Source organism: Ctenocephalides felis, unplaced genomic scaffold (genome assembly GCF_003426905.1).
Source record: "Ctenocephalides felis isolate EL2017-DRISC unplaced genomic scaffold, ASM342690v1 CF-g0.4_SCAFFOLD_00798, whole genome shotgun sequence".
NCBI lineage: Eukaryota > Metazoa > Arthropoda > Insecta > Siphonaptera > Pulicidae > Ctenocephalides > Ctenocephalides felis.
Window position 1 is genome coordinate 1,301 of NW_020536952.1, and position 16,070 is coordinate 17,370.

Sequence of the window (16,070 nt, forward strand, 5' to 3'; positions counted from 1 at the left end):
AGATTTGTACAAGGGGTAAATCATTAATATATATGAGAAATAGGAGAGGCCCTAAAATTGATCCTTGGGGCACACCCAATGTACGTGTCAATTTATCCGAAATTATTTATTCGTGATCATTATTTAAGTAAACGCTTTGTGTTCGATTAGACAGGTAAGATTTAAATAGTTTAAGCGAACGTCCGCGATACTTGATAAAATTGTTCAGATGTTATATATTTTTTATATCTTACCTGTGCATGTTTGACAGCCAAAAATTGTTTGGTGACGCAAGCGTTAACATTCTCCAAAATCGAATTTAAACCTCCAAGTCCTCCAGAATTCTCCTCTTCGTGTGTCTCAACAACGTCCTTTGGTGACGTTGACGTCAAATCACGTCTTTCTGGTAATGAAGGCGATTGATGACGTTCAACAACAGGAGACGAAGTTGCACGAGGCACCAGGTCTTCGGGTATCACAGGTTTTGATTCACGGTCTTCGTTCTAATAAAAAAAAAATCATAATTATAGTACTTCCCGAAGAAGAAGTTTATGTTTTCATAAAAAAATCCGACTCGCTAATTTTATGTTTTCTCGGCGTTTCAAGCCATTCTGAATCGAATGAGAACAAATTTGGAAAAAGTATGTATGTGTGGTGTGTGTGTGTGTGAACAGATTTTCTGCCGTAAATCGTTTTCTCGAAAAACGGCTGGACCGATTTCAAAATTTAAAAGCCATTCGATGTATCTCGATGAGGACTATCGTTTGTCAGTTTTTTGCGACGATCGGCCGAGACGTTTCTTTATAAATCGCAGAAAAGTGAAAAAAAATCCCCCACGTTTTAGCCCGTAATTCTGAATCGATTTTGAAAATTCAAAATACGAAAGATATTGGTTGGGAATCGACCTGATTAGTTTTTGGTAAAGATCGGCCGGGCCGTTTTCTTGTAATAAAGTGTTAAAAAAATTTTTTCGACGATTTTTAATTTCCCCGAGAATCGAAAATAAAATTTTTTGCATTTCTCGACGTTTTGAAGGATTTTTGCATTTCTCGACGGATGTGTGTGTGTGTGTGTTTGTGTGTTTCGTGTGTTCGCATTTTTTCGTTCACGTTTTCGGGCGCACGGATCAACCGATTTGAATGGTTTAAAAAACATTCGATCCCTATTGATAGGGATATGAGCTGATTAGTTTTTGGCAAAGGCAGGTCCAGCCGTTCCGGAGATACGGAGCAAAAAGTGCAGAAAATTTAAATCGAGTTTTTGAGAGATCGGAGCATCGAATTTGAATGATTCGTAATGAAGAGGAGAATTGGTGATTAATTTTTGGCAAAGGCAGGTCCAGCGGTTTCGGAGCTACATAGCTAAATGTGCAAAAAATGGCAGTTTTTGAAAGAACTAAGAGTCCGATTTAAATGATCCAAAGAACTTTCTGCTTGTTTCAATAAAATAATTGCTTTTGGAGAAAAAAAATTTGTTTCCAATTTTTTTTTTCCAAAAATATTTTTGTAATTTTGGATTAAAAACTCAAAAAATGACCCAGGCTAGCACAGTCTAAGCGCCACTCTGGTACAAATTTTTACCCGAGTGAGTTTAGACTGTGCACTGTTCCAATTTTGTGAAAACTAATAAAAAATGTAAAAATGCCAAGCTAAGCACAGTATAAGTGAAAATATCGCACTGAATTATTTGCAGATGCGTTTAGACTGTGACTATACGGGTGCACTTTTTCAATTTTGTGTAAATTAGGCAACTAAACTATTTTTTTGAAATTAAATTCGAAATGAAATGACGATTGTTAATGTTCTGGAGATAAAATGATTTATGATTTACATTTGATTTGCTCAGATATAACAAGATAGCAAAAACAATGAAAGTTACAGTATTTGTAATAATATATTTGAAAACGTTTAAAATTTCTCGAACATTTCATTACGATACGGGAAGTTCCAGCAATTTGCCTTAAGGCACGATGCCATACACCACTAGTTTAATTTTTAATTTACGAATTTTCCATTCTACTGACCTCATATTCCTCATAATCGTCAGCATTGACCTCCTCGATCATGTCCTCAGGATCAGATCCCAATTCCATTTTATCAGGAGTGCTTTTTCTCTGCTGCTCCAGCAGCTTTGCTGTGTGTTGCTCGCAGCAGCTGCAAACAACTGCTCATTTCGCTGTTGATGATGATGCATTTGTAGTTGGCGCAATAGTTCTTCGTATTGGTGATGTGGACCAGCTGGTAAAAATTTAAAAAAAAAATTAAAAAATCAGCATCAAAGGGTCTGGGCGTGTTTCCATACAGAATTGACCCCACCCTGGTATTTAAATTATTTTGATGCCATTTTATAGGTATTTTCGAGAAAATTCGAAATACCAAATTTCAAATTCGTAGCTCATCATTTGGCCGAGATATCAGTGAAAACATGTGAAAGTGGCCCCTTTTTTCAAACTCACTTTTTGACGGAAATATGAGAGATATCGAAAAAATGTTAACGTCATTCTATTTATACTGATCTTGTCTATGTTGTTCATAAAAAATAATGTGAAAAAATTATTTATTAGTGCGTGAAATGGTGAAAATGATTTTTCATTTTCCATTTTCTACCAGTGCGGCTCTTTTGACTACTTTTATATTAGCATCATTCGAAAGCCTGTACATTTTTCTTCTGTTATTCAAAAATTCATTTAAATGTAAGTGGAACTTTGGGTGGAAAGTTGGAAAAACTTAAGCTAGTACACGCGCTGCCGGTACAAGAACGCCCATATAAAGTCGCTTTGCAAGAGCAAGTCGTATCGCGCGCCTCGACAAAATCTGTATATAAGTATGGAAATATTTATTAAAAACCAAAATTTATTTATATCTTGTATATAAGTATATTCATTAGTCATAATAAAAATCCAACGCGCCGAATAAAAATAATAATTATTATTATTGATTATTTTCATTCGCTGTATAAGCTTCTGACTAATATATTTTAATGTATGAAAAACTTAAGCTTTCAATATTTTTCATATATTTACGTCGGTAATAAAAGGTATTTTAATTTTAATTCATTACCTTTTTTGATTTTTTGCAATGTTATTATATTTTATATAGTTATCATTAAATAAAAAATCGATAAAAATATATGTCAGAATACATTTCATAGCTATTCAACGCAAGTATATAAGTATTAAAAATATATTAAGTATTAAAAGTATATTACAAAAAATATATCTCTGCTGTTAAAATTTTAATTATTATGGCTATCCATGGCTATCCAAATGACAACTATTATTTTTTCAGCGAATAGCAAAAACAATTATAATTATTTTTTCTATGTAACTACTATACAATTCTGCATCATCCACAGTTATATCAATTTAATTCCCATTCTATGTAAATATTTATTGTAATACTTGCAATTTTTCGATATTATGATAAAATTGTCACTAAAATGTAAAATTATTGCAATTTCAGTCAAGTCATAAATAGTGCACAGAAAAGAAAATATATTTTTTGCAAAACTAATATCGATTCAAAAAATAATAATTGCTATTTTCCTATGGAAAACCACAATAATTATAATTTGTGAAATTCTATGTGTAAACAAATTGCTCACAGAGATATAATTTTCAATATACTATTAATATATGAAAAATATTGAAATCGTAAGTTTTATGTTGTGATTTTTAAAACTTACCCAAACCATAAAATGGATTCAAAACCCTGCTTGCAGCCAGGAAAGCTAAGAAGGCATCAGAGGTATTTCCTGATGCAGTTGCACCATTACTTGGAATGTTGGTGGTTGCACCAGAGGATCGATATCCCATGGGGTAATCCAGATTTTTCAAAGAGCCCAAATGATTTGCATCAGGAGTTCCATTTAAATTATTGTTGTTATTCAAATGCAACTGTGAAGACGGACTTGCATTGAGAGCATTGAGCAGAGACCTAGACAAATAATTCACACCATTACTATTTCTCATCGAACCATTAAAGGGGTATTCTAGTGTAGAACGATGAATTTTAGGTCATTTTTAAAGTGTGGTAAAAGAAAGCAATTAATGTTTTCACTATCTATTTTTTACTACTTGTTTATTATTATTATTAAAATACAATACAAAAATTAAAAAAATTAAAAAGTTGAAAACTGTAAAAGCTGTCAGCTGATGAAGTGGGTGGTCTCAAAAAATTGGCACCTCAGTCTTGACATGAATTCAGCCCTCCTAGCCATCCGAAATAATAAAAATGAAAAGATTATGAATCTACAATGATGTCGCAATCGCCCAAGAGTAAAATTTTTTTTTACAAATTGGCGACTGTTTGAAAAAAAGTGTTTTTCCTACTGTTTTTTGAGTTTCTCGAATTTTTTAAAAATAGTAAAAATTGGAATTTGGGGATAATCCTAGTTCGGGCTATAGATAGGACTATAAAGAAGACTCTCTGAACATTTCATGTGAATCGATCGATTAAAACTCGAGAAATCATGTCAACAGTACTGAAAAAGTCTGTTTTGAGAAAAACGCATTTAACCTTCGAACCGTCGGAGTGGTCTGGCTAGACCACCATTCATTTTACATGCATTTATATGGGATAAATTAGTTTTTGGTGTCTTATATATTAACATTTATTAGTAGTAAATATTTATAGTTTTGATTTTTTTGCTTCTAATAAAAATATTTCAAAAAAAACATGGAATAAAAAAAAATCGTTGCTTTTTTTGTTAATTTCTCTGTTTTATATCAATGAAAAACAATATTTATGCTTCTTCGGCGCCTTCGAAATGAATGTGAAATTCAAATGAAAATGAAATGAGGTGCGTCGCCTTTAAAATGAGCTGTAAAACTCAAAGTGAAAATATACTCTATACTTACGGCTACAGGTTTGCCAAAAAAAATTTCGAACGCAGTACGGATAAAAAAATTGTTAATAATGTGCGATTATTCATCCGATTTTCCATGTTTGCGATAACTAATAAGTTTGATAGGCTTTCAAGGAACTCTCGTCGTATAAATTCTAACATTCACGTTTCAACACAGCAAAAAATATATAAAACGCAGTTTGAATAGAAAATACCAAAACAAGATAAAAAATTGTTTTACATATATCAAAACGCGTCATACTTCATACAAAATGTTTAGGCAGACCACTCCGACCGTTCGAAGTATAAAAAAGTTAATATACTTATAATTATCCTTCTGTATATTTTTTCGTCCTGATTTTAGCATTTATCGACAGCTAATGAAATTTTAGGAAAATTTAAGAAATTTCATGTCGATAGGATTACTCTTTTTTTTTTTTTAAATTGAAGTCGAAAAAAGTCTGACCAGACCACTCCGACCGACGGAGGGTTAAATTTTGCGTGGAGCCAAACCAGTATGGATACCGAGTCAGTAAAATGCCTATATCTCCGAAAATAATTAAAATTTTCAAAAACCTTCTCGTACCCATATTCTTAGATAGTTAAACATTGAAAATATGAATACAAAAAAATCGATTTTTTTGAATTTCTACACTAGAATACCCCCTTAACTTGATATTCTTACCTGACTGGTAAAAGCGCAGGCGGCGCTTGACCAACACCGGCCTGACCTCCAATCTGACCATTACTAGGCTGCGGTAAACCTTTACTCAGCTGCTGAATTCCTCCGTTTCCTGCTGCCTGCTGCTGTTTGTGTCCTGCTCCGATGGACAGGCACTTTTTGCTGGTCATGTGGCTCGAATAGGAACCGGAGTGAGAGAACCTTTTGCCGCAGGAGGGACATCCGAAGGGCTTTTCGCCGCTGTGAATCCGTACATGCTCCTGGAGGAAAAAGTTACAGGATAAATGGTGAAGGAATCTGGTAAAATACTTATTATATCTTTTATATATATATATATATATATATATATACTAGCAAACCCGAAGAACTCCGTTTCGCCACCAGATGGTTTCATGAGAAAGATGAAGAAATTTTTTGTTTGTTTTATACTTGAAAAGGATAAATTTGATTTTATTATACAACAGTAATGAATTTATTTCGATTACAATAATGAACTGTTTTGCAGTTGAACTTCTCTAAGTAAATGAAAGTGAATCCGCCAATTATTCGTTTCATTGAAGTGCTCTTTGGTAAACCACATTTTTTGTTTTTTGGTCTGACGTTAACACAAACAAAGCGGATGGTTTTCCAACTCGTAAACAGGCAACGTATAACTGCCCATGTGAAAAACAATGTTTTTCTAAATAATCTATTTGAATATTATATTATCCCGCAAACACTAAGCGATTGGCCTTGCAACTTGTTATTGCGAACGCAAGGCGAACTGGAAATTACAATCGTTCGAAGTCAAACGGTAGACCAGTCGGAATCATTGGTATGTCACCAAATCGCCAGCAATTTTTGATTGAATGGTGAAATTCAGTGCGTGTACATCATTATTCTTTGTGGCAAGAATTGCTCGTTGACTTAACCAAGCATAATTCTGATAATTCTCACTAATGTCATTACTCAGATTTTTAATTATGGTGCGTGAAGTTCCAGTAATTTGCATTAGGGCACGATGCCAGGCACAATTAATTTTCTTAGCTATAAACCTTGCGGAGGGCTAGCACTCTATATAATTATAATATTTTTTACCTTTAGATGATGTTTGAATTTGAAGGCCTTGTCGCACTCTGTGCACTTGAATTTTCGCAAAGATGCACTTTCTTCGTGCGAAATCATGTGTCTCTGGAGTCTGTATACGTTGGCGAATGTTTTATTACAAGTTTTGCAACACTGGAAAAAAACAGAAAACATATTTTTAAAAAATCTTATTTTTAAACCCCAAATTTTTTCATCATGCAATATTGTAATTTTTTCAACAAATTAGGAGAGGAGTCGAAGAGAATTCCATGTAGGGTAAGGGAGCGTTCATTTGACAAAAAATCACAAAAAGTCACAAAATATCACGTGGGGACGGGAAATAAGATATCACGTGTATTCATTTTTTGAGTCTTTATTCTGGCAAAAGGGAAAAAAGTAAACAAAAATAATATAAATTATATTAATACTTATTCCAACCCTGATGATGAATTCTTCTGACAAATTGCAGATGGGTGATAAATCTAAAAAAAAAGTTTACTTAGATGTGTTTTAAGGATAAGTACTCTAATAATGAATTTTCCTAATAAGGGTGATGCCATCAAACAAAAGTTTAGTTGGATAATAAGTTCATTGACTATAATTAATTATAATTAGCATTTCCAACTAGCAACTGCACAAATATTAGTCATTGCAATTAGTCAGAATTTATATCTATTGTTGAAGTTTTGTGGTGAAGCATTTGACAACATTATCATCGACATGAGCTTCCTGTCTCGACAAATAGGAAGAATTCATCATCAGAGTTGGAATGACCATTAATTTATAATATCTTACATATTTTACTTTTTATTTATAAAAATTAAATATTTTTCTTTTTTATTTACTATTTTCTTATTGGTGTAAACTTTTTCCGTTTCAGTGTAAAGGTTCAGTTAGCCCTTTTTACCCCAACCACATGTCAGCTTTCATAAAAAAAATTGAATCTACGATAAAAATAACAATATACCTTGAGCAGCACATGTTCTTAAAAATTATATTCAGGTACCGTAAACTAAACAACAGTGCTCAAAACCAAAGCCAAAAAAACTTTGAACAACAAAAATACTTTCATTGCAAAATTTGACAATGGGGTCATTTATCTCATAAAATCGACGTCGCCCGTTCAAGGGCGATGACTGGTTGGACAACTTTTGCCCTCTACTTTAAAATAGTACAATTGAAAATACTATAAATATGATCTGAATTTTCATTCCATTACCAGGTAATTCTGATCTTTAATCAATTTTTTTTAAATGTTGCTTATCCAGGGTCAAAAGTGCAACAATTTCCGATATCCCCCGACCAAATGTTAAAATGTTTTTTACACCAATATTATAATTATGTATTTTGCAAATGGCAAAATGCGTCGTCATGTCTTCTTATCAATAATGGAGGAGAGAGCGTTGATCACAAATGTAAATGTAGATGTAAATGTACAAAATATAATTGTAACAATGTAAAAACGTAATTGTTTATCGACTCAATATAGACACAATACAATTGACGTTGAGTGCGTCCAACTTTCAACTTTGACCCGAGGGAAATAGACACAGGACACATACACATCCACATACACATCCATTTAAGGTGGTACTTAATATGGGCATTTTCGAATTTCCTTGCTTCCAAGAGCTCATATGGTTCCAAGTTGATAAAAAACAATTCTCTGAAAATTTTAGCTCTTAATTTGTCTTTTAGATAGTCCGCACTTCAATTAAAAGTTTCATTTATTTATTATTAACATATGTCATTAATTAAATTCTTGCGCCACCTGTGATAGTATTTGTGAACTCAAATATTATGAAACTTAAACATATTTATAAAACACTTAATTTCAAATTAAATCCATGTGAACTGTATAACGAAATATTTATTCATCATGGCATCAAAACTAATTTAACTGCAAAATATTTATTTAATTGTGATGTAGAAACTCAAATTATCAGCAATCAATTGCCAAGTACTAAAAGTCTAAAAGTCATACAAAACTTTGATTGAATTGCGCTCTATCTAAATGACAATGTTAAGTAAAATATGTCAAATATTTTAAGTCAAAGTGTTAAGAGCTAAAACTTTCAGAGAATTGTTTTCTATCAATTTGGAACCATTTGAGCTCTTGGGAGCAAATAAATTTGAAAATGTACATATTAAGGACCACCCTATATTAAATATATAAAATATTTTTATCAGATGATGCTAGATATCCAGGTGACATCCATCAAAATGATTGAATTAGAAAGTAAACTAAATAATGTTTCTGAAACATCTTGAATTATTTTAATTTTAGTCAAATTCTAATATAACTCTTCTTCAGTTGATTTTCCAACTATATAAATTTCTTTTAGAAAAAATTTATCCCAAGTATTTTTAAAAACAACAAAAAAAATGCAATATTCAATCTTCATCTTCAAATTTGAATTTTGTCAAAAAATCGATTCTATTTTTCGAAAATTGTAGGTATTATAATAGGTTGTCAAATATTTTTGCTCTTGGTTTATAATACAAAAAGGCGGAAGGGAGATATTTGACAATCTAATATTAGGTCCATACCCAGAAGAAACATGTAAGTAAGCCATAATAGTATTTATAATTTATTAATTAAATTTATAAATATTTACTACGTTTCAGGAATAAGCAATATTCTATTCAAAACGAGCTTTTGATTTTTCACCAAAAGAATAATGGTTTCTATTGACAAACAAACAAAATTTCCACCAAAAAAATAATAAGAAAAAAATCTATTTATCACAAGAGGACAATTTTGATTTCTCACCGACAAAATCAAGAGAATAAAGAACTCTACTGAGATGCAAACAGAATTTGGACATTATAAACGAGAAAAGAACCTCAGAAACTCACTCATAAGGAACACTGATATAATATAAATTTATTATTTATATTATCAATTATTAATTTTTATTGAATTATTAGTAATTATTAATTTTTAGTGAGTGTTAGTTTTTTCAATTCCATAGTTCCTAAAAAAGGTAACATTTTATATCTCAGAAATGTCTATGAGAAATTTTTTTTTTCAAAAAATAGGCAAGTTTGATAAAATTATATAAATATTAATAATTATACGACTAAAAAAACTTCTAATGAAATTATTTCAATTAATTTCACCTGTACAACTATATTCCTTCTACGTCTTTTTTTTTCAGAATATAACCAACTGTTTTTTTCAAATTTTCAAAAAAACTCAACGATTTTTATCCTCGAATTTGAATTTTGTCAAAAGTGTCGATTCGATTTTTGTTGATCGAATTTCAAATCAGATCACCTTGGCAAGGTGTGTCAAAATCGCCATTTGTGACAGGACATTTTTTTGGAAATTAGCGCAATATTAAAGTTTTAAAAGGGAAATTATAATGCTATTTGAGGTCACTTTAAAATTAAACCTAAGGATATAAAATTTTTAGATTTGTTTTTAGTTTGTACACATTATACATTAAGGATATGTTCTAAAATCTTAGAAATTTATTTTAGCAAAGCTATGGTGTAAAATTGTGATTCTGAGAGGCATCGCAGTTGTTATAAAAAATAATACAGCGGACATCAATGCTATTTAAACAAATATAAATAATGTATAATGTATAAAGACAATACATATACCATATATCTAAATAGATGTACATGAATATTTTAATGTGGTCGTCGTGTTTGTTTTGCATTGTCTGTCGGCCATTTGCTCATCGTTCAAGTGTCCATGTACCTATTTGTATTAATAAACGGTATTGACTTTTAATTTATCATTTTACACACATTTATACATACACATATAAATATATGTATATAATGTGTGTATTTGTACACATGTCCCGTTAATTAATGTGAGTACAAAACGCACTCATTTACGAGGTCAACTCCCATTTGACATTTGATAAAGTTCGACACCCATCTATAATAAATTATTCATACATACATATAATTATATACATACATACATACACACACACACACATATATATATATATATGTATATATATGTATATATATATATATATATATTAGGTATTAAAATTAGAAACGACCCGGTCGATCTTGGCCAAAAACTAAGAAGCACGATTTCCAAATGAAATCCTTCGAAAAGTTCTTAAATTTACAAAATCGGTTCAGATTTTTTTTGCGGAAACGGCGACGAAAATATTTGCATATTTCTTTAATTAATGAAAATGAATAAAATAAAAATGAATAAATCGATTATTACAGAAAATAAATCCTGTACGTTTATATATGCAAGCTTGTTTTCTCTGTTATTTTTTGAATTTGTGTTTTGCAATTTATTTGATAATGTATAGGTATTTTAGTTCAGTAAAAAAATCATGAACTCATGAAATTACTTTTGTAAAAATAGATTCCCAAATCAATTTTTCAAAATTCAAAGAATTCGTACAGAAGAGAATCACCATCAAGTTATGCTTTGTTGATGGATTTTAGAACTCAAGTTCTAATATTTATTAATATAATTGTTTATAATTGTAAACATTTTCAAAAACCTAATTAATTCATCACTTCTTATTTGAGAGCTTTTTTAACTATCGCAAAATTATAATATGGTTTTTTACATTTTGATAATAGTTATCTTTTTAGCTTATTAATCTTCAAAATTAAAGTGTTTCATGGCGTAACGGTTATGCGCACTGCCTCTGGTTTAAAAAAAAGTCAAAATATAGAACAAAAATATGCTTCCAATCTAAAATTGGAATTCCAATTTCTTTCATTTATTCAAGATTATTTAATTCAGTAGTAAAATATATAATATATACATAAGTTTTAACTGGTTTTAATGGTTTGAAAATAAAAATAAACTATATAGAAAAAATATGATTTTACAACTGATTTAAAATTGCCGTTTCATTTGAAGTTTGTTATTTTTTATTTTAAGTCCGATTTTAAAGTACACCGAGTTGCTATAGAATGCTATAATATTAGAAGATGAAATATACTTATAAATTAATATCTTGAAATATACGGAAACTTTGATTAATATTTGACTTTGAGAAATTATATTGTGAAAACCAAACCAATTATATCACAACAAACAACACATATTAAACAAACAACTGTCTGACTATATTCAGTGAAACTCCCAGCTAATCCATCATTGTAGAATGTGTTCTTTTGCTGTTTTTCGAAAAAAATTCAATTGATTCTTTTTGCCCCATAGACGTAGTAAAATGAGCCAGGGGGCGAACATGTCTTTTTTTTAATTTTAAATGTATTTCACAAATTAATAGCTCAAATAAAATTCAACCATATTCAAAATGGTTTTCAATAAGCCTAATTAATAACAATTCGTTTTTAAAAAACTTTTATGAACATATAACAAAATAACAATAATCATATTCTTTTTAGATATTATATTATTATTAATATCTTAAAGAATGCTCACAACATTCTTTTGCAAATAACTAAACTGTAGACACCTATCCAACTATAAAAACAATAAAAATAATAATAAGTTAGTCAAAGTAAAAGGTTAATAAAATTAAATGGAAATTAAGATTCTAGAAAGGCGGGAACACGAACTGAATAAATCTCCCGCGTTGAAAAATATCTCTCGAAGTCTCCTATAAAATTATATATATATATATATATATATATATTTGTATGTATATATACATATATTTCCATATACCTATGTTTATGTGTTTGACGGCTGCGAGCACCTGTTAGTCCCAAAAAACTTTCAAACACATGTGCTTCATGACAAAAAAACGATCTCGACCATTTGTATATGTAAATATGTATACATATATACATATACATATGTGTATATGTATTTATTACAAAGCCCCATGCTATGCTAAGAGATTTTTTCTATGAAGTCGTCGTCCCACTATTAATATTTCTTCTTGTCCGTGATGGCTGAACGTTTTTGGTTTTTTGTGAGGTAGACACGGAATGTACATTTATTTTTTATATACATATACATATAATATACATAATTTATATATGTATAAATGTGTATATGTGTGTCTATGTGTGTGGGTATATGATTTTTTTACGATCTCCGTAGTTGAGTTCGAGTTGAGATCAGTTCCCACGTCAAAAACTTTTTCAGACGATAAAAAATGGTGGAGACGCCGTAAAATGTTTCGATTCTCATTAACCTACACATTTATATGATATTATATATGTATATTATATATATAATATAGTATAGTATATATTTTATATATACTGAATAATTATGAACACTAGATTGAAAAGTTTGATCCATCAACAAAGCAAAACACTCCATGGTGAATCTCTTCTGTACAAATTCTGAGTTTTGAAAAATTGTTTTGGGAATCAATTTTTACAAAAGTAATTTCATGAGTTTATGATTTTATTTACTGAATTAAAATACATATACATTATCAAGTAAATTGCAAAACCCAAATTCAAATAAAAAACAGACAACATAAGCTTGCATAAAAGTACAGGATTTATTTTCTGTAATCGATTCATTTATTTTTATTTTATTCATTATTAAATTCATTTAATTATGTATCTATATTCATTGAATTATTTACGTTTTTATTTAAAAAAAAAACCTATTACTGTAAATCAGTTCAACCTATTCACATTCATCAGTTTATTTATTCATTAACATATTGATGTATTTATTGATTTAATTTATGAGGCGATTAATAATTAAAAATTTTACATAATAAATAAATAAATAAATTTTTCCTATAAAGTTCATTGCTGATGTAATAATAATTAATAACTAATAATATATAAAATAAATTATTTATAAATTTTATCATTTTATTTATATTAAACGTATATGAATAAAAATATTAAAGTTGCAGTCAAAATGTAATTTTTTTACGTCTGGATTATTTTTTGTTATCAATTTATTTGCAACATTTCTGTGAATATATATATATATATATATATATATATTATATATATATACATGTATATATATAGACAAGTGCGATATTAGAATTTAGGTCACAGATTAATTAAAACGCACATTTCAGAATTACGTCTCATGGTTTATATCAATTGTTTCGCATTTATACAAATATATATATATATATATATATATATATATATACCGATGCCTAAGGTAAAATGATACTAACAACTAATTTGCAACACAATGCCAAAATTATTATAATAATTAATTCGAAATCAAACTACTAGTACCAGACTTTTTCAAAGTAAAAATATAAAAATTCCATTAATGACTCAACTAAAAATTAACGAAATCTAGTAGTATAAGGTTGCACTCGATAAAAAAGAAACGAGGTTGGACTTTCATTTATATTACAAAATATACTCCAAGCAAGTAATGAAAAGTCCTGGGAAATACTTTTGCAAAAACTCAAAATTTAGACCAAAATTTAGGCATCTAATTAGCTATATGAATTTGTCTAGAAACATTATATGTTAAATAATTCCGAATTCTAAAAGTTCCAATAACTAAATTTAATTTACTGATGATGGAACAATTTCTGGTATCGAAACGTCTACGACATTATTAAATATAATTAGTACAAAAAATTGTAAGACACATCGTAAAAACATCAAAACATTACATTCAGAGTATGTTTCCTTAATGATTAGAGACGTGGACTCTATGAAAATGTTGACAAAATTTTTTAGACTGTTTAGACTGTTTACGTACTGGAGCACTTTTCCAATTTTGTGAAAACAACTATGAAAAATGTGAAAATGCCACCAAGCTAAGCACAGTATAAGTGAAAATGTCGCAAAGAATTATTTGCAAATGCGTTTAGACTGTGACTATACGGGAGCACTTTTTCAATTTTGTGTAAATTTAGTCAATTACTTTTTTGAAATTGAATTCAAAATGAAATCACGATTGGAGATAAATTGATTTATGATTTACATTTAATTTGCTCAGATATAACAAGATAGCAAAAATGATGAAAGCTTCAGTATTTGTTATTAACGTTTAAAATTTCTCGAATATTTCATTACGGTACGGGAATTTCCAGCAATTTGCCTTAAGGCACGATGCCATACACCACTAGTTACTATTATTATTATTATTATTTTCTACTCACCACAGTAGCAGTCGGATGTTGGCTCTCGTGCCTCTCGAGTTGTTCCCTCGTAGCAAAATTCAAATTGCACACCAGACACTGATGGCAATTCTCCAACTTCATCAGAGTCATCTCGCCCTCGTAAGTCCTCAAATTGTCACCAACACTTTCACCACCGGCACCACCATTCGCCGAAAGCGTGAACGTGTTTTCCACCTTAGACAAATCTTTTTCGCCTTCGTAAGTCGTCCTCAAATCACCACCAGCACCATCGTTAGATGTCTCACCATCGTTCTGGACGTCGATGTCTTCTTCGACGATGTGTAAAGGACTGCTGCCTTCTTCTGAGGATTTAGGCCAGGATTCTAAATTCTCTTTGTTCTCGGTTTGGTGGTAGTCTTTGTCTTTTTCAGAAGATTTTGTGGTGGTGTCTTCGGCGGTGGTTTCCCTGATTTGTGGAGAGGTTGCTGCTACTTGTCTCGGGGAATTTGCACGAGAATGTTGAGGCGACGTCACGATTTTGGTCGTGAGGGATGTGACGTCATCTTGGACGTCATCGGCTGTCGTGTGCTCTTTGACGGACGATGTTGGGACTGAAAAAGATAAAGGATACGTTATTAATATTATAAAATTAGAATCAACTCAGATATTAGCTATTTAATTGATATTTTTTTCATAAACTAGGTGTAAGTGGAATTTTGCTCTAAGGTAAGTTGCATGAAGCTTCCATTGACTTAGCATTTTTCTTATGAATGTTTTTATTTTGACGAATTTTTAACTTCCCGTAGGGCAAGTTGTAGTAATCGCAAAAAATCGAAAATGAAAATTTTTATATATCTTTGCGTTTCAAAGGTTTCTGAACATTTTAGCATACCCTAGAAAACTAATGGATGTATGTGTGTGTGTGTGTGTGTGTGTTCGGATACAAATTTTCGTCGACGATTTCGGGAACACGGATGAAGCGATTTGAATAATTCAGAAAACATTCAATTTATATTGATAAGAAGACGTGCTGATTAATTTTTGGCGAAGGCGGGTCTAGCCGTTCCAAAGATACGGGGCAAAAAGTGCCAAAAACGGTAACTCAGTTTTTAAGAGAACGGAGCGTCCGATTTGAATAATTCAAAAAACATTTTTTTTGGAAAGGAAGATGCAACAACTTCGGAGATATGGAGGAAAAAGTAAAAAAAAATGAGCCATTTGGCGGTCAAAAATAAACATTAGACATATGCACATCAAATTATCAGATACTTTATAGAGATTTTAACAATAAGTATAAATTTTGTTTACATTGCTATGGGTTCCGTACCAATGTTTATCCGTTAGATGGCAAGGCGGCGCTTACGCGCTTCGATATTTCATCTCTATGCAGTTAAAGCAGTACGATTGCTTTGAAAAGAAGTTCAGAATTTCCAAAATATTTCAAAATAAATTTTTCTTCAAAAAGTCTTTTTCCAAAAAAAAGTAAGTTTTTGTCAAAAATTTATAGTTTC

The 16,070-nt window shown here is 30.3% G+C and overlaps 1 protein-coding gene across 1 annotated transcript; it reads right to left on the reverse strand.

Moving 5' to 3' along the window:
* Positions 1–233: 233 nt before the first annotated feature.
* LOC113369661 (zinc finger protein 1-like) lies at positions 234–15,170 on the reverse strand (the record flags this gene model as incomplete). The annotated part of the gene is given in 6 exon segments (XM_026610264.1): positions 234–482; positions 2,003–2,142; positions 3,664–3,914; positions 5,510–5,766; positions 6,584–6,724; positions 14,599–15,170. Coding segments are annotated over 6 exon segments (1,610 nt in total), but the record flags the coding sequence as incomplete, so codon positions are not given.
* Between the last annotated feature and the right edge of the window lie 900 nt (positions 15,171–16,070).